We start from the raw sequence: 20,412 nt of genomic DNA, 5'->3' as shown, positions 1-20,412 counted from the left end.
TGCTCCTCCAAGCAATCAAAATACAACAATCAATCAAAAAGAAGTGTTCCACATTCTGTAAACTGTTTTCATTTGTATATTTGTTCTATTCTTGTTTTGCTTGTATTTTTTTCGTAACAATACATGTTTAAGAGATTTCTCTACCTTTAGAAGGTTTTCAGGGAAAAAAGTATAGATGATTTTAAGAGTGATCCGCCTTAAGGATCATAGACCATGAAATAGAAATTGAGGGTTCTGAATCATATAAATCTTTATGTGATTTGTATTTCTTTCTAGTTCTTGTATTTTTAAATTTTTGTTTATTTTTCTACTACATTATTAGTACCGATGGAATCAAAATATCTCCATAATAGTATGATATTGTCTACTTTGGACCTAAGCCCTCATGATTTTATTTTTGGGCTCAACCAAAAAGACTTCAGACCAATGGAGATATCTTCCATCTTATAAACCCATGATATGTGGGACTTTGATTGCATCCTAACAATCCTCCATTTTATAAATCCATGATATGTGGGACTTTGATTGCATCCTAACAATCCTCCCTTCAAACAAAGGACCACTAGAAGCCCCCTACCATTATCCTTATGGTCTGGATCCGAACTCCCTCAGGAATCCCCCTATCATTATCCTCATGGTCTGAGCCTCTTCTACCTCCTTCGTTTTACCTGAAGGTCCCCACATGGTTCGAGCCTCTCCTACCTCCTTCGTTTTATCTTCCACTCAAACAAAGGACCACTAGAAGCCCCCCTATCATTATCTTCATGGTCCGGGTCCGAACTCCCTTAAAAGCCCCCCTACCATTATCCTCATGGTCCGAGTCTAAATTCCCTCAGGAGCTCCCCTACCATTATCCTCATGGTCCGTGCCTCTTCTACCTCCTTCGTTTTACCTGAAGGTCCCCACATGATCCGGGTCTCTCCTACTTCCTTCATTTTACCTGAAAGTCCTCACATAGCTTTACATAGACCATAGCTCTGATATCACTTGTTAGTACCGATGGAATTAAAATATCTAAACAATTGTATGATACTGTCTACTTTGAGTCTAAACTCTTATGGTTTTATTTTTGGGTTTAACCTAAAAGACCTCATATCAATGGAGATATCTTCCATCTTATAAACCCATGATCTTTTTCATGTATTTTCAATGTGAAATTTTGATTGCATCCCAACATACATAACCAACTCTTTAGATGAGAATGAAAGAGATCTACAAACGTCTATTCACCCCTAGCTGCTATCAACGGTCCAATATATGATTCAATGCCTCTCAAGGATCAAAAGTCAACTTCATGGCATTCTATATTGCTTCCCTAGTTCAATCATCTTTATTTGTCATGTAGTCACATAGGCCATTGCAACTCACATAACCTGTTGTAGCTAATAGGAATGCACACACTTGGCACCAAGGTAGTTGAGAAAGGAAATAGTAGTAAGCCCCTTCACCTCTCCCTCTAATTTTGTATTCAAAAGTGATGTAGCAGAAACTATTAAATCTTTTAATTTACGTACGAATATCGAAAATAATCTTCTAAAGACCTATTGATTCAACAAAATACTAAAAAAATAGACATCCAAAACTCATCTCTTGAGAAAAGGAATGCTAGAAACGTTTATTAATAAAAGAATAACTCTTTAAAAATTAATTAAATAATGATTTAAATAATCTCTAAACTCTAACTCTGTAAAAGATAAAAATAACCTCTAAAAAATAAATAAAGGACTAAACTTCTTCCAAACCTATGAAAAAAATTTAAATAATATTTTTAAGCCTAAGATTGAGTTGTTATATATTACACACAATAACTAATATAGATTTCTTCGATTTGATATATTAAAGATCTTATAATTTAATCTGAATCAAAAGTTATCATCTCTCAAAGCTCTACTATTCCGCATAAAAATGATACATCTATACTCCAATACAAGTATATATTCATTCACTTCTCCTCTTTACATTTCATTTAATCAATTCAAAAGCAATCTTCTCTCCTTGAGTACTATGAGAGTTCCAAAATAAGGGGAGTTCATAAAGTTTTGAGATTCGAGATATATTTTGAGACACAATTGTATGACAAATTCATTTTAACAAGAAAAAGTCCAACTTTACTTTGATATATCAAGTTTTGGATTGCAAAATACTTGGAAATTTGGATGGGTTTAAAGTACTATTGCTTAAAGGGGATCATTTGGAGGTTGTTTTCATGTCCAACAAAAAAAAAAACCACCCTCAAAACAAAAATTTTATATAAAACATACAAAGTTTAAACAAAGGCCTAAAGTATCTATAATTTTTGGTATTTCCTGTGATATAAACCTTGCCCTCAAGTGTCAACAATTTTCCAGGAGTAGCAACACAACACAATAACGCAAACGCACTGCCATGAGCTATATAGAAACACAATCAAATGGCTTTGAGGCAGGAACTGCAAGTTCAAAATACATTACCATGTTTTCGCAATGCGATAGAACTGTATGCATTTAGTTATAACTTTCCGATGAGTATTTAAAAACTAGAGCTTCGTTTGCTAGTTCGTAAAACTCATTCTTTGCCCTTTATCATCTGGAGAAGAAGACTACAAAATCATGAGAATCTGCATGTAACATTTTGTTTGTCACAATTCCTGTTTCTTATCCCCATTCTTGTCCAGGATTCCTCTGTCTTCGTCTGCTATAACATTCATTTTTATGAAGGTAACCATATCCTTCAAGCTTGACTTATTGGAAACTTTGATCTGAAAATTGTTAGGCATTTATCAGTACAGAAAGCAATCGTAATCGTAGGAAGTAATACTATCTGGCAATACATACTGGATTTGACTTGTCCCCGGCCGGATAGAGTAGAAGTGTCGGGTAGTTGTTTATCTGGGATCAAAATACAATAATTGCCAAACTCAAATAATGAAGTTAAAATGTCAAAGAAAATACTAGGTATCATTCCTAAGTCTAGAGAAGAGAGATTGCTACATATTTAAGCAAATACTTAAAGCTAACACTCGAAGGTTTCGATGGACTATGAAAAATTCTGCACATTCATTCCGGAGGCTGCTATCAATATAGAAGCTTCGGGTAAACAGGAGTTCTTTTTTTGATAAGTGAAGCTGAATGCAATTGATATCCTCTGAACAAAAATTTGTCGCACAATTTGAATCGAATTTGGACCATGTAATAATGTATTGATAATGTGTTGGAGCTTCAGAAAATTGAAAATTATTCCTATCATATGCATAAACAATGAAAAACACTCTTTCTAATCTTTAATAAAGAATCTACTCCAGCTTAGATGATTAATAATTATCAGCGTATGGAGAAACTAAAGGTGACTATCAAGAATTTATTATCTTGTTTCCCTATTCTTTTCGCTATTGTTTTCGCAATGCTTGAATTTTGTACCTCCAGCTTTGGGTGCTCATTTGAAGAAGCATCTATTCTGGCAAATTTCAAATTCTCCAGCCCTTTAAAGTGCTTGGCTAATTTCTGCACTTGTTTGCTAGTAGCCTCGCAATCCATGCACCAGGGTGTGTAGACCTATAGTTCGAAACAAAGTATTTATGAGCAACATGCAAGTAAATGTTTCAACAGTGCAGCAAAAAAAAAAAAAAAAGCGCAGTAAATACCTCTAAAAAAACACTTTCTGCACTTTCCAAGACAGAAGCACTGAACGTCTTACCGACAACTTTCTCAATCATCCCCTTCTGTGTTTTTCATGAAAGAAAAAGAACAGACTTAAAACATGAAAGCGATAAAACAAACAGCACAAGTATTTACTTGAAAGAAATTTTCATCAAAATTCATGGGAACCAAGTAAATCATATAGAACGTCAAAGTAGAACAATGATCTTAATTGAATGGTAAATTTGGTTAATTATTTATACGGCAGATGTTGAATTAATAATTATCTTAATGCTGGATACTTTGATTCACATGGAAATACAGTAGGGTACTTCTCTGGATGGATTATTTCTAATTACCTATACTAATAACTAATCGAGGAAAAAATAAATCTATAATCACCATCACGCATGACCATACTATATCATATCACCAATGCATTCCTGTTCATGTAGTTGCTGGTGATTTTAAAAAGTAAAAAGAAACCCTTTCAGGACAATAAATTTCCTTATCAGGGAAAAAACATTTAAGAAAATTTTACAAAATTGTAATTTTAAGTGTTCTGAAAAAAATTGCATGTAGGAAATAATATCATTTAAGAAAGTATAGCAGGATGAGTGATGTGAATTTTGTGTATACAAAATTGGTAATCACATATACGATACATACTTCGTTTGGAATTGGTTCTGACTTGAAGTATGGTGGCAAAGTACCATGAAGAAGTCCACTACAGAACTCCTGCAAAGTTGACCCAAACAGTAAAATATAGAAGGGTCCAGCTTTAAGTGTTCGGTAAAAAATTGAAATATGCCAACTAGCACAACATACTTCCAAAGTGTTCCGTGCAAGATCTGTTTGCAGCAAGTACTTCGAACCAATCCTATTATCAAATGCAGTTACCTGTGCATCAAAGGAATAACCTCATAAATAATTTAATCACAACAACTAATTTGATCATGATCACCATACATCTGCAATATTATAGTCCTAGTTTGTGAAATATCATAAATCATAAATGTATAAAATTGGATTCTTTCCTAATAATTTAAGATTTTGATTAGTGGTAACCAAATAAAATTAAAAAATTGAATTAGAACTAGTCATGAATTTGAAACACCCATTTATTATTTTCACTGCTTATTCTCTTATAGTTTTGGTGATAATATGTGCTCTTGAGCCTGCTATTCCTCATTTGTGTGACCGGCCATGGTCTGACCTGGGTCCAGCTGGGTCATGATGGAATTTTACTCCAAACATTCTAAAACAAGAAATCTGAACCTGGGCGAGGCGAGTAGAAAAAATTGGTGTTTGTTTGGCCTCTGATTCAGTGTCTCCACAAAGTTTGGATCAATGTCTCATCTCCATTTCAAAACTAAATAAACATTTTATTTCCGCCTCTAACAATTACAAAACAAAAGAAACATCATTTGTGTGTAGAAGTTATCTTTGCCAATAAAGTTGTATTATGTGTTTCAGAGCTCACGATGAGCATTACAGATAACAAAATCAAGTGATAGAAAACTTACAATAGGCTCAACAGAGTCAAGTCCATATAGAGTCATAAATGGTTTTGCCAGGTCATCTTGAGTATTGTCTAAATATAAAAACATTATCTGCATCGTTAAGCAATATAATCAAAGGTCAGAAAACCCAAGGAAGAAATATACTTTAAGAAGTATTGCGATCTTACATACATTTCCCTTATAAGATTTTGCTACATCTTGAATCAGTGAGCGAAGACCTTCAAAATCATCAGGAGTTGCAAAAATAAAAACCTAGAAAGAAATCAAACCGAGATTAATATTGTCAGACAGATGCAGTTATTAACACACTTTACATTTATGATTCAGCCATCTTTACCAAACATCTTCACATTTTCAATTAGGTAACATTTGGCTTTTAACTCTCTTAGGCTTTGATCAAGATGGGTTCTCATTCAACTTTCTATAATTTAAGTGAACTATTGTTCTTGGTTTTAAATGTATATGATAGCTTTAGAAACTATTGTGTTCGACAATTGTCCTAATCTAAATTGAATTGGCAATTTTAAATTGGGTTCCTCTCCCCTCAAACAAGCAATCCTAATATCACAAGAATAATGCTATGTTGGTAGACAATTCGTCAAGAGAGGTCAGACACAATACAAGGTTTGACAAAATTTGAATTGGACACCATCTTCGAAGGAATTAGAGCCTACCCAGGACAACGAAAATTTTGCATGCTACTCAATCTAAACAGTTGGCTTGCTCCCAACAGTGTTCTCTTTAATTCATTCTAATATCAAATACAATTTTTCTGAGTCATAGAATTGCTATATAGAGTTTGCAATAACAAAGGAGCAACAACAACCTGGAGTTTAATGGCACTGGAGTATACTCTAACAGAATTTTGTTCAGTCAATTTAGTAACTAGAGGAAATTTATTGTATTCTATGAACTGCAAGATCTTATGCTCCTCAAAATTGTCATCTGCAAAAAAAAAAAAAAATGTTTAAATAAAATAATATAATTGTAACAAAATATCTTTGACATTTTATATTGCAAATATTATTTTAAAAAAACAACACCAAGACAATGCAGAATGAAAATTTGAGTGAACTATAAGTCAACAACATAAATTTGATAAAATAAGATGCATACTGAACAAACTCTGGTATGTGACTTCACCAAGACATCTACAGACCCACCTCTGAAGATTTGTAATATAACCATAGTCAAAAGTTGGTATCTAATGAAACAAACCTTGTTTGATAGTAAATGCATTAGAATCAAACAAAACTCATGTTTTGCAGTGGTACAGAGCCACCTCTAAACATGACAGGCAAAACTCATGTTGAACAGATCAAGCAGACCTAGTTCGATATTACATTCATTAAAAGAATTCAAGAGCAAAAGAAACATGGGAACCATTATATCCAAATAAAGGCTACTAATTTCTTGTCTCATAAATCCAAAGAAATGCCACTAATTTCTTGACTCATAATGCCATCATATGCAGGTTCTACACAATGACCAGAAAATTAGCTCATGAAACACAGGCACGTAATTTTATTCTTTGCATGAGTGCCAATGTATTTTGTTTCTTACTATTCAAGTGAATACAAGAAGCACAAAATAAAGGAGCAACATGGGATAACTAATTCCCATATCCCACAGGAGAAAAGTGATGCTATACCAAAGAGATAGGCACTCAAATGACTGACAATACTTTTACACAAAATAAAAAGTAAAACTAACATTAAACTACATATTAACTGACATAATATCTTTCTTTCTGGAAACAGCTCAAGTTTTCAGTTCTCATCTGTCACCAAGCCAAGGCAATTGTCTATGCTAACATGAATCACCAACTTACCAAATTTCTCAAATCTTTCAGGTTCACTTTTCACAAGTCCTATGAAGCTTTTATCCAATCCAACATCTGGGAACAGAAGCATAGCTATGGAGTTGTCAATGGTTTCAACAAATTGAAGTTCATTGTCTGTAGACGCTGCTTTTACAAATTCATCATATTTGGGTCCCTGAAAAACAATTCAGAAGCATCAGGATTTGAATCGATCATCCATTTCCAATTTCCAAATACCATGTTAGTAAATCCAGATGAAAAAGGGTGATTCTGAAAGCCCAACACTCCTGCAGGCCTAAACAAAATTGGACTAGGAAAGAAAAGATTCAAAAATAGTTTCACTTTCTCTAAAACATTCACTAATTCATCATGTTAGTCTATCATCGCTTAAGCTTTATAGATTCCCAGGTGCCATAGAAAAAAAGAGCTTTCAAAATCATAACATATTGGATAATTGATCTAGCTGGTGGAAACAGGTAGAATAGAAATAAGTTATTGAAGGTTGAAAAATAGAAATTAGATGTTTGCTAGTACTAGCACAAAAATGGAAAAAATAAACTCTTCTAAGGGTCAAAATAAGTCAGCATGCAGAAGCTATAATTTTTTTTTTTTTTTTTGTTTTTGTTTCTTAGACAACATGTCACAATACCACAATGGTGTAACACAACAAACAAAAAAGAACACGAATCTCACCTAGGGGAACAACTCTCACACAGAGAAGCCAAATAGAAAATTGTTATTAATTTAAAATGTAAATCACATAACTCTGAATGATTTCTTTTATAAATTCGACTCAAAATAAATGTGTTCTAATAGGGATATACAGTAGATTCTAAGTGTATACTATTTATTTCTTGATTATTACTAAAAGAGAAAATATTAATTGACTCTAAATTACCAAATGATAAAATCAAATTCAAAACCTGTTACAAATGCTCCAATTTTGAATAATTCTTATGTTTCTTTCCCAATCTTTTTGCAAATGTGCCAATCTTAAATAATTCTTCAATTTCTTTCTAAATTTGCATTATTCTCCCCAACTAAGAAGAACTCAACTCCATTGAGTAGGGAGATGGTCAAGTCCAATTGTGTTGTACATAGGTACAAAATGGAAGCACCTCTCTACCTAAGTCAGATGGTTGCTCCTCTATTTCTTCAATAAGATCAGGATCAAGGCATTAAAACTCTTCCTCAGTGATCCAAACATCCTCAATCATTGGAGGCCCTTTCTAACAAACTAGGTACTAGTGAGTGCTTTCGTCTACAGATATCACCGTCTTGGAGTCCATAATGCGCTCAATTTTATGAGAAAGTTTTGTCTATAGGAGTGTAGGAGCTTGCAGTAGATGATTTGTAGGCAAAAACAACACACAAAGAGGAAGAGAATGTGCCCCAATGTGGCAGAAGCCCTCAATATTGAAAATTAGACTTGTATTCAAATGCAAGTCAACAACTTATGTATTAGTACCAAGTGTCCTTACAATTTGGAATGGACAATAGGATCAAGCATAAAACTTTTTGAAAGAGTTTTAGAAAATTATTCAGCACAAATACGAACAAGCACAATCCCCTACATTGTACTCCTTAAACTTACGACGTGCATTTGCTTAATTTTTATAAGTGTTACTAGTCAGTGTGATTTTACTCCTGAGTTGATATGGATCTCTCCAATATGTTTAAAAAACTCCCAACTAACTTACACAAATGGGAAGTGGTAGATAAGGGAATCGGGTTAACAAATTGAGAAGCTTTCAACCCTATATACGATTTTGAATGGACTATAACCAGTAAATCAATTTACTAAATTATTGCAAGCAAATACAGTAAATGGCAAGATTCAGTCCTAGATACCCTATTTTCACCCACTAAGAACCTTAAAAATTTTCTTAAACTATGTTTAACAACCTAAGTCAATGGAAGGCAGATGAAAACTTATATTCGGTCCTAAACATTTTCCATAAGTTTTTTCCAAAAATAATTAACAAATTTTTCATCCTATCTGACACTACTGACATGGGTAACTTATGTAACCGAACAATTTCCCTAAAGAACACTATTTAAGATGCATCATTTGTTTTAGTGCACAAAATAAAATGTCATTTTTTGAAAATCAGCCTACCACTACTTAGATTGAATGATGGTTCTAATTGGTCCATGTTAATCGAAAAATAAAGTCCTGTCTTTCCAGGGCTCATGAAGATTCAACAATGGGATGTAAAGGCACATGTTTTTCCTACATGTGTAACAATATAATACAATTTGAACAATAAATAGTCGCAATGAGGACACAAGGATGATGATCTTATCCTTTCCAAAGTTCCAAAGTGTCCAAATAAATCACTGGCGTACATTTCCTAAATAAGGAAGGCTCTAAGTGAAGTCCTAGGAATGCATAGATGCATGCCCTTAAATAGGTAAAGGTCTCTAATCACAAAATCAACTAATCCATGATGGTAGTATCCCCCTATTGTCATATTCATATATTCATGGCGTGTAATGTGACGATAACACAACTTAGTGCATCCGTTTTCATCCTATCTGACACTACAGACATGGGTAACTTATGTACCAAGGACATGAACCATAGTGTAAAACTCTTTATCATTACCTACACACATTGTAGAAGATTAGAGAGATTAAAATGTCAAAGAGTTGGATCCTAGTCATGCTTCTCTTGATTTATTTAAAGGATGATGAGGTGGATTTAATCAATTAGAACTCTTTCTTAATGTAGTTCATCACAAGAGGCACAATAGTCCTAAAATCATTAAATAAAGCAACAATAAAAGGTTGCAAAGCCATAAAAGCTTTGACCCTCTTAAAGGATATGCAACAGGATCATTCCTTGATTACATTAATATTCTCTATCTTTTGAATTTGTCAAAATGCCTTCTACTAAAACAATTAACCCATGGAAGAGAACCTATATGAATTTGTCAAAATGCCTTCTGCTGAAATGATAAACCTGATGAAGAGAATCTAGGGTTACAAGATAAAGCAATTCTTTAGATTAGAAGACATGTTTTCGGACTAAGGATGCCAAGGGCGAGGCAAATGTGTTTTCAGTGGTTATCATGTGGCACATTATTAATCAAAATGACATCAAAATAGACTACAGGGAATTTTCCAATAAAAGATTTTAGAATCACCATTATAAAGGTACTAAGGGCATTTGAATGTCCAAAGAGCATAACTAACCACTCATATAGTCCATCTTGTGTCCTTTCATTGCCAATCATGATCCTATTTGATAGTATCCACTATGCAAGTCAATCTTAAAGAACAAGCATGCTCTTGCCATCAAAGTCAATCATGTTGTCAAGTCTAGGTATTGGAAACTTATACTTAATTATGATATCAACACATATTCTCTAAAAGTGATCCTTTTCGAGGTCAATAAGACAAGGACAATGTAAGGACTCATGTCTTTCCTAATAAAACATTCTCTTGACTTTCCTATTCAGTTTAACATGCTCCATTAGTTAATTCAAAAAGTATAGTAGGTTGGACAATTGTGACTCTAGGATCATATCTACAGTGTGTTGGATTGTGTCCCTTATATCTTGGAACTCATTTAAAATCACCTTGACTTCAGGGAAAGAACCTCTAGTGACTTGTTAAGGTCAACCATGAGGTCCTAGACCACAATGCTACTGTCACTCTTGGCTTCTTCCCTTCTTCAAATTGAGGTCGCGCGAGAAGGTGAAGGGGTATTTTAAGGACTAGGTTGTTTAGCTAGCAGCTTAGGTTTGAACTTTGTGTTACTAAGCTTGGTTGGGTAGAACTAATTTAGCCATTGTCCTTGAAAAGTAAGTGTTTTCTCATCCACAATAATCGAAATATCATAAAGTCAAGGTTAACCAAGGAAGACATCAACCACCTCGTCCACAATAATCGAAATATCATAAAGTCAAGGTTAACCAAGGATGACATCGACCACGCTCAATGGAAGAACATCACACCAAGGTTCATAATCTGAAAAATCATGTTGAAATTTCGTTCTTTGATTGGAACGATATTGTATCAGTATCGTGCCAACATTTCAATGTATGGACTTCGTGGCGAATTGGAGGTAGAAGGAAAAGGAGGATGACAAGGAAAAAAGAAGAAGAAAATGCAACTATATACTTGAATTCAAATTTTATTTTTCATTTGAAATGGTATGATTTTTACATTATCTTGTATGAAGACAAGCTAAACAAAATAACGACAAGCTGAACAAAATAACATTATACATTATCTTGTATGGACACAAGCTAAAAAAGTAACAATATTATATTACTTCAACTTGACCTGTATTGTAGCCAAGAGTTGTCAAATGTAGGCATGAAATAATACCTATCGACATGACTAACACGACACATAAAACATTATCTGTGTCAAGTAGCATCGATTGCAGTGATTTATCAAAATGATATATTTCAACCGTTTTTCCCCAATGGTACGAGATTTTAAACCATGCATCGTACCATATCTTATCCTTATAGACCATCACTATATGAACCGCACACCCTTGTATAACCAAAAGGAAGGTTTAATTTACCCATGCCATCTTGTAGGGGATCGGATGCAATTCTAGTGTAGCCTGAATCATAGAAAGAGCCTGTGTGAAAATTATTTTCATGCAACTTCTACCATCAATAATGATTTTGTAAGAATTACTTCCATACTTAGCATAAGTGTAAAAGACAGTAGCATATCTCCAAGCATCATCTAACATGGCCATGAAAAGGATACAAAGCATTACATTACATCCTATGATCCCTTCTTCGCTTCTTTGAATTTCATTGTGCTCGTCAAAAGGGTCAACTTCTTCGCCGCAAATTAGATTGGAAAGTATGTCACTTGTCCTCAACGTTGTGTTCATGTTTGAAGGGCAAGACTCTATATGGGCACCCTTACCACGATAATTGAAACATTAAATATGGGGTTTCTTATTTTCCTAGAGGCTTGTGAAGTCATCTCTACTCACTAAATGACAGATCCATGGCAAGGTGAGCTATTGGATTTACTTGATTGTGGGGACACCCTATAAGTTGGAGTGTTATCAATTAAAGGGTTTGATGGTCGCAAGGTAAAGCTTTTTCACAAATTACTCAATATCTTCAACCTTTGGATAGGCCTTTTAAATCAAGGTTAGGACAAATACTTTTTTTCTTTCAATTTCATATCTCGGTTCATTAATAAAGTGGATTAAGTTTTTTCTAGAGTTTAATTTGGGGCTACATCACAATGTAAGTTTTCAAATTTCTTTAGGAATTTACTTACGCTCATCTTTGATTATTTTAAACCGATCCACATTGTATTATTGGTTTTTGAAGTACGTTGAGATATAATTTTTTTACTTAGTATTTATTTCATCTCAATTTAGTATATGATTGGTTCTTCCTCATTCACAATGTATTAATATTAGATATTTTGTCAATATTTCTTTGCAAAACCTGTGACTTTGATTTTCACAAATTACATTTGTTTGAATTGGGTCATACGGTACCAATCCAAATAGTCCTTATTCTCATAAGCCTAATGGAAAATTGTGTTTGGGTTTAGCTAGCCATCAAAACTAGGGGCACCCAATTTAATGTGGTGGTTAGTATCTATTTCTAGTCTAGGCCTAGGTTAGGTTTAAGTGTTTGGAAGGTGGTCCTCTTTGTCAAGGACCAAATGATGGTCCCAATGTGAATGATGCCTTGGTGATCATGGAAGTATGTTTGATTTGTGAACCTAAGACTCATGTCCTTTACCATCTTGTCAATTACACTAGCAGCATAAAATTTAATTAATTACTTCTACATCTTTCAATCTAGATCAGAAGGTCCTCTTCCACAAGCTCACAACTAGTATATACCTCTAGTAGTGGGATTTCTCATCATGGCCAATGTAGAATTTAGACAAGTAATGTTGAACTAAGCACATCAATTTAAGAAAACAAGTAGAAACTCAGGAAATAACAACGAAGCAAAAAAGGAAAGTAGATAGATAAGATGATCAAAATTGATAGAAATAAATGAGAAATGATAAACAAGGAAAATAGATAATGCATAAAAATTAATTAGTCTATTAAATCACTAATTTTCAAGAGAAAACAATGTTACCAAATTTTACAAGGTTGATGCAAGTCTTTGTATTGTAGAGTTTGTACTACAAAGTTCGTGCACAAGCAGGATCCTATGTTGTGTTAAGCATTGACATCCAATGAAAAAGGGAGTTTCTTTTAGTTATTGTTGCTACAGTAGTAGAGAATTGTTCTACTGTCTTTTTAAAAACTAAAATATAAAATTATACAACTCTTGGACTAAACTATAAAAATGTAAATATTAGATTTTAATGAGGTTGGTGTGGTCCGACACTAATTTTTTTTTAAGGGGGGTGGGGTGGAAGTGGTAGCAGAGATGGTGGTGGTCATTCGACGATAGGCCAACGATAGATCAGAAGCAACCAACAAATGATAGCATACCTCGGGACCCAAATAGATATAGAGGCAATATTAGTTGGCTCAAGAGGTCTGTAGTCGTCTCAAAAGCAACAAAAATCAAAAGAGGTGGGATGGTTATTATGAGAAGATGAAGTTAGTGTGGAAGGCAACACCAAGGGCAGCAACAATGTCAATTGTCCTTAGAGTTGGCACGGCTTGATGGATTTTCATCAATTTCGCTTAGATCATGGTTCTTCCTAACTTCTCTACCAAAGACAAGCGTCAGCTGCCAACTTTAGTGGAGGCGGAGTGATGGTTCATGACCAAGGATTGAGAGATGCGGCAACGGTAAGGTTGGCGAGTCGTCCAAGAGAAGGCTACTTGTGGGCTTCGAGGACTGCAATAGGACAACTTCTTTGTAGGCTTAATTTTATGGGAAGTGGGAAAATGATATAGCAATAGTCGCTAAAGGGGTTATATTGACTACCAGAGAGGAGGCGATGCATGGATGTGATAGAAGAGGTGGTGGAGGGAAATGAGGCATTGATGATGGAAAGGAATTGATGGAAATAAAATGACAATCGAAAGAGATATAGAACCAAGGTTTAGGCTCTAATACTCCTTAATGTAGCACAATGGATGAACAAGGACACAAAACACACCTTAGAGGAACAACTTCCATAGAAAAGACAAATAGGAGACTCTTATTAATGCAAGGTGAACAACTTCTTTTATAGACTCAACGCAAAGCAAATGTGAAATAAATATTCTAAATAGGGAAAATGTGGTGAATTCTAATTGAGATTATAATTATTCTCTAATTATTATCAAAAGAAAAAATATTAATTGACTCTAAATTACCATATGGCAAAATCAAATTTAAAATTTATTGATCACACACCAATCTCAAATAATTCTTCAATTTCTTTCCTAATTTGCATTACATAAAATCCAAAATCCGATACTATTGATGAATATAGTTCTCAACAGTTTCAACATAATGTGAATGGAATGAAAAGGGAGGCTTCTGAACGCACAACAGTCCAGATGGCTTAAACATAACTGGACTAGGAACTGTTAGGTGAGGTTAAAAAGGGTGGCTTCGCCTCCCTACAAAGTACCTAGCTCATACTCTAATACATCATGCTGGCTTATCGTTGCATAATATTTTAGTTACTAGCTTACTGTGCTTATAATTTGACTTAATTCTCACAATTCAAATGTATGTGATAACTGATAGGAAAGACTAACATGCAAATTATCCTGAACATAGGAGATTTGATCTAACTAACCAAGATATAGGTAAAAATAAATATTGTAGAGAAAAAGGTGAGATAGCACAACGCACAATCAAAATTCACCTTTTTCAAGCTTCAAAAAGTCAACATGAAAAAACTAAAATTCTCCATTTCTTAGGAAACCTAGAAAACACCAACATGCCTCCAATCCAAGTTTACTGAATATTGATGAATAATGTGTTTGCTATCAAATAACTTGATTTCCTCTAACTTTATAGTTTCAGCATGAAATAAATGCTCTAATACATTTTTACCGACATTTCTGTACAGTTAAGGATAATATGAGTGATTCGACCTGAAATCAGCAAAACTTTTTTCTAGAGAAGAAATCAACAATTTACAAAAGGCAAAAATCAAGTTTAAGTGATGGCGCCATAAAGGTGAGTTCTAATTCTGTAAGTGGATCAATCACATACTTCATAATTTTCAAAGCGGCCGATGATAAAAGTCTGATGCTGTCTTAAGAAGTCCTCAGCTGCATCTAAAGAGGCTAATCTAATAACAGGAGCACCAGTCTTCTTTCTCACCCAAATCACTATCTCCTCCCTGGATTAGAAGGAAAAAATTCATTTTAGTAATTAGCTGATTAAAAAAAATCGAGGACAAGATTTGTTGACAGTAAAACCAGAACAATTATGAGCAGCAATACTTGCAAAGACAAACAGAAAACAATGGAAAAAAATTAATCTGTTAGGAATGATATATTTATTGTGCAATGTGCACAACACACAATATGTCAATACAATCGGGTCCCAATTGGTCGAATTCGACCAACATGTTTGGATGTGTGGCAAAGGCTTTGAGTTAGGTTTGCTTATGTGTCTAATGTGTACACTGAATCTGACTTGGCATGTTGCAGATCGAGTTTAGTGGAAATCAGAGAGAGAATGATGATATGGGGCATACAATGGACCATAAGTCACGGAAGAACTTCAAGCAAATAGTGAAGTTGTGAAGTCCTAGAAATAAGGCTTTTGGGAGAGTGGAGAATGACCTGCGAGTGTTGTCTTTTAGGTAAGGATGTCCTGCACACGTTGTCTTTTGGGCATTGGTAGTATAGAAGCAAGATCTTTGAGCAAGCAAACAAAATCCTATAAGTGTGACTTTTGGGACATGTGGAAGACCTAAGCACAGCTTTTGGACATAAAGTCCTAAAGACATTTGAGTCTTGGGCAAATTGGTGAAGACACAGTGAACTATGAGAGTCATGTGAATGCAATTTCGGGTTCACGTATTTTAGGCAAGTAATAATATAGCTTATAGAGAGCCTTCGACGTAGGAACAAAATTTCCTGGTTGTTATCGGTGACGAAGCTCGATTCTAAAGTTTTACAAAGGCATAAGTGAATAAACTAAGCATCCTCAAGAAGACCAAGTCAACTGATGAGTCAATCGGAATTCAAGTTGGCTAGTCGCGAACAGCATGCATTCTGTTAAGCTTGAGTTGACTAAACAAGGGGTCCAACTGATTAGAGTTTTCTTGAGTTGATTCAACTGCCAATAAGATCATGGCAGCGGCTCTTTTATTTGAATTTGAGTCGATTGAACATGATTTCAGTTGACTAGACAAGTTCGAATAGTAATCATTAAATAGCCACGTGAGGCTTGTCTATATAAGCAATGGTATGTTCATCCTCGGTACTTGTGCATGAATATCATACCTTGATTTTTGCTTGTGTGATCGAGATAAATGCAACTCAGGGCCCCTAGAAGGCTTCTTCTATTAGCCATAGTAATACCTTCCTTTGTTCTTAAAGTTTCAGTCTTTCAAAGAAGATTGAAAGATTTAAGTTTGTGCAATTATGCCCTAAGTGGTCAAGTTCAACCAAGTGGTTTAATGTGTTAAGAAAAGGATTTAAGTTAAGTTTTTCCTATATTTTAATGTGTACGAAGTTATGCAAGGACTGGGCTGAATACACACGGGGACTTAGCATGACCAACGTTCATGGTTAGCTTGAGGTTCGTTAGAGATATGAGAAGGATGTTATAGGACATCCAAGGCACTGTAGGACGAGGATCGTCAAGGTGATAACATTGGCAACAATCGGAGGAAGTAGATACGTAAATGAAGAGTGAATGATGGCATGTGGAACGAACTGAGAATTTGATGCATCTAATAGACTTACAACAACCAAAGGGGAGATAGTTGTATGAGCAAATGTCTAGCTGTAAGGTATCCTAATGTAACGTCAAGCTGTAAGGTATCCTAATATTGATCTGACAATCGGAAAATAACTATGAGAAAGTCAAAAGGTAATTGTTGATCTAACAAAGTTGGACTATAATGATCAGATGACCTACGAGCTACAGTGAAGCAGCCTATGGTCTATAGTGAAGCAGTTGATGGATATCGGAAGTCAGTCCACTAAGAAAGTCATTGGCGTGACTTGGCGACTAAAGCGACAGTGATTGTGAAATCGACTGATTGGCACTAGAACAACATAACAAAAAGTGAAGCTGAAAATGTTTGAAGGTTATAACAGGAGGACTAAGGAGGGCATTCAAAGGCTAACGTTAATGCTTATTATTCTAATCTTTTGAGCTCTCTCTTAGTACTCAAATCCTTAATCTTCCAAGCTTTATTTTGTCTTAATCTTGTAAAAAGATTATTGTAAGAGATTCTCCACCTCTAGAAATAATCCTAGAAGGAGAAAGCTAGTGGGCTTTGGGGAGTGACTAGTCGAATATATAGTCATAGGTTGTGGAGTATAAACGAGGGTTTTAAATCACGTCACATCAACATGTTAGCATTTGTATTCTTGCTTTGATTATTCTATTGCATTAATTCTATTTAATTGACCTTGCTTGCTAAGGTATTAGCAAGAGTAAGATTTGCATTTGTAGCATCAAACGCTAATTACCACTCCCTCCACCAGTCCAACCACATACCTTCCGGTCCTAACAATATATTTTCTATACAAGGTTTCTCTACCTCATCCAAGGAGATTTTCATAGAGAAATTGTGAAATTGATTCAACTAACAAATGCTAGGCCTTGGAATAAAGACCAAGGTCCAAACCACATAAAAAGATACTTTGTTAGCATTGTTCATCTTTTGTGTCTGCTTACTATTCTTATTTCTTATTCTGTCATGCTAACTCTAACATGAACAAACACACATGCATGATGTGAATACTAACAAATATATTTAGTCTTGCATGAAGTGAAAGAGAAAGCAAAGTTTGAAGCTAATTCACCCCTCTTCCTCTCTAGTTTGTCAGTGGTACCTTCCACTGATCCTAACACAATAATTCAACACTTTATCAAGGTAACAAAAGAATGCACAATTGCACAGAAGATAAAAAGAATATCTTGATTTAGAGAATCTAACCACTCTTACAAAGACTACTACATTTAGCAAAATGTTTCAATCTCCTGAAACAAAGTTCAGAAACTATATGTGTTGGGTTGCAAAGGTGCAAACATAGTCCCACATCTAAAACACATGGGAAAGATCATGGGTTTAAAAGGATGGAAAGTATCTCCATTGGCATGAGGCCTTTTGGGGAGAGCCCAAGAACAAAGCCATGAGGGTTTAGGCCCAAAGTGGACAATATCATGCCATTGTGGAGATACATACATCCTTGGTGACCCTACAATTGGTATCAGAGCGAGGCCGCTCTTCACCGGACTAACCGCCGGATGAGCCATGATCCGGATCTAACCATGTGGGTTGAACCTTAAAAACAAAGGAAGTAGGGGCTCCCGTGTTTGAATCAAGATGACCAGACACCGGGCAGGAAGTCCTAGTAGGTCGGGTAGATCGAGGGGCATGAAGTCCTGGTTGCGACTGGGCAGGAAGTCCTAGTAGGTCGGGTAGACCGAGAGGGGGGCATGAAGTCCTGGTTGCGGCTGGGCAGGAAGTCATAGTAGGTCGGGTAGACCGAGGGGCATGAAGTCCTGGTTGCGGCTGGGCAGGAAGTCCTAGTAGGTCAGGGTGGACCGAGGGGCAGGAAGTCCTGGTGGGTCGAAGATTCAGACATCAAACGGAGGCTTTCCGTTTGAGGGGGAGTCTGTGGTCCTTTGTTTGAGGGAGGGATTGTTGGGTTGCAAAGGTGCAAACATAGTCCCACATCTAAAACACATGGGAAAGATCATGGGTTTAAAAGGATGGAAAGTATCTCCATTGGCATGAGGCCTTTTGGGGAGAGCCCAAGAACAAAGCCATGAGGATTTAGGCCCAAAGTGGACAATATCATGCCATTGTGGAGATACATACATCCTTGGTGACCCTACAATATGAAGTCATCAAAGAAAAATAAAATGCACGGAATAAAAAAGTGGTAACTAACACAATAACAATGTTAGGCAAACAACTTATTCCTATCAGTATTTTTTGAGAAAGGTCTAGCAAACAAAGATACAGTATTAATTAAACAAAAAAAATCAAACAGACACTAAAACAATCATTGCAAAACAAAGACGGCAATATCTAAGTTTGCAACACTCTTAGTACCAAGAAACGAAAACTACACGCATTTTCAGTCAACATCAAGAAAAAAAAGAAGAGATCTTTTACTTGGTAAATCCACCCCTATAAGTCAGCGGCGACCCATCGATGAAGAGGAGTATGGTTGGAAATCCCTTGATTCCAAGTAGGCTCGCAGCCTTCTCGTGCCTCTCCGCGTCGAGCTTCGCCACAACGAGATTGCTTCCCATCTCCCTAAGCACGGTCGCGGCCTCTGCGAACTTTGGCATCAGCTCGGCGCTCCTGGGGCACCAAGGAGTATAACCAAGCAGCAGCACGGCCGCACTCGAGCTAACCACCTTCTTGGCATTCTCATTGCTGAGCTCTACAACGATCTTTTGAGCGCGGCGCAGAATTTCGGCCTCAGACAGCTTGTTCAGTGTGCCGCCGCCGGCGCCCTTCTCCTGTTCTTCCTCCAGATCGATCGCCAGGAGCTCTTCAAGCCCCTCAAGGTCGTCTTCCGCGTCGTCGCTTACGGATGCGGAAACCAGTAGAAGAGGTCGAAGCAGGAAAAGGAGCAGAAGAGTGGCAAGCACAAATCTTTCCGAAACGGGCATGGCGGAAGCCGTCTTGGAACTCAAAAAGACCACTTTTTGTTTAGCAATTTCGAGGGAAACAAAGAAAATGCGGCGGTGGAAGAAGCGAGGGACGAAGATTTGAAGGAAGATTGGGTGAAAGACGAAAATTTGACAGGGCGATTAGATTGGAATGCGGAGGAGAAAGAGATTTGAGAGAAGGCGAAGGGGGAAATGGATCCAAATCTTGATCTATTCACAGCGAGATGCCGACGGCTGTCCTTCCTATGAAAAATGGGGATGGATCGTGGCTGCAACAAAGGACATGTTTCGTTTTCAAATCGATCGATCGATCAATCAATACATGCATGAGGATATCTTGCCGTGAAATAAGGATGGATTGGATTACCGTGGACTCTCGCTGTCAAATTGAACACTTTCCAAAGTGGCATCCGCCGATAGATTCTATAACACACATAAATTTGAGAAATTATAATTAATCATAAAATTTTTATTTTAATCCATTTAAATTACAATTCAAATTTATAAATTTTAATATTTTTTATATTTTTTAAACAGATTTATAGATTTGGTCTGTCTAACTTGCAACTTCGTCATAAATTAAGTTGGATTAAAAATTTTCTAATCCGATAAGTTAATTGGTTGATCCACTCTGTCATTTAATGAGTTTCTGACAAATTAATCTGCCTCGTCATAGAGCAATCCGCATGTATAATAATCATTTCCATAGTAAACAA

At 35.7% G+C, this 20,412-nt stretch overlaps 2 protein-coding genes across 2 annotated transcripts in view; both read right to left on the bottom strand.

Annotated features, from left to right (window-relative positions):
- The window catches only part of LOC141824694 (protein CfxQ homolog), a 34,846-nt gene that overhangs the window by 10,618 nt on the left and 3,816 nt on the right, over positions 1 to 20,412 (bottom strand). The gene's annotated exons all lie outside the window — the stretch shown is intronic.
- LOC141824231 (protein disulfide isomerase-like 1-5) lies at positions 2,394 to 20,007 on the bottom strand. The gene is made up of 12 exons (XM_074711479.1): positions 19,191 to 20,007; positions 15,089 to 15,218; positions 6,969 to 7,134; positions 5,964 to 6,082; positions 5,309 to 5,389; positions 5,141 to 5,227; positions 4,443 to 4,514; positions 4,284 to 4,352; positions 3,620 to 3,697; positions 3,396 to 3,530; positions 2,814 to 2,867; positions 2,394 to 2,737 (listed from the first exon to the last, which is right to left on the bottom strand). Exons 1-12 carry the CDS (start codon positions 19,694 to 19,696, stop codon positions 2,618 to 2,620), a joined length of 1,617 nt encoding a protein of 538 aa, XP_074567580.1. The 5' UTR covers positions 19,697 to 20,007; the 3' UTR covers positions 2,394 to 2,617.

The sequence above is a fragment of the Curcuma longa genome, chromosome 3 (genome assembly GCF_044706935.1).
Source record: "Curcuma longa cultivar G26 ecotype Majalengka, Jawa Barat chromosome 3, ITB_CL_G26_1.1, whole genome shotgun sequence".
Classification (NCBI taxonomy): domain Eukaryota; kingdom Viridiplantae; phylum Streptophyta; class Magnoliopsida; order Zingiberales; family Zingiberaceae; genus Curcuma; species Curcuma longa.
The sequence above is the reverse complement of the archived record's forward strand: the minus strand, read 5'-3'. Positions and strand labels throughout refer to the sequence as shown.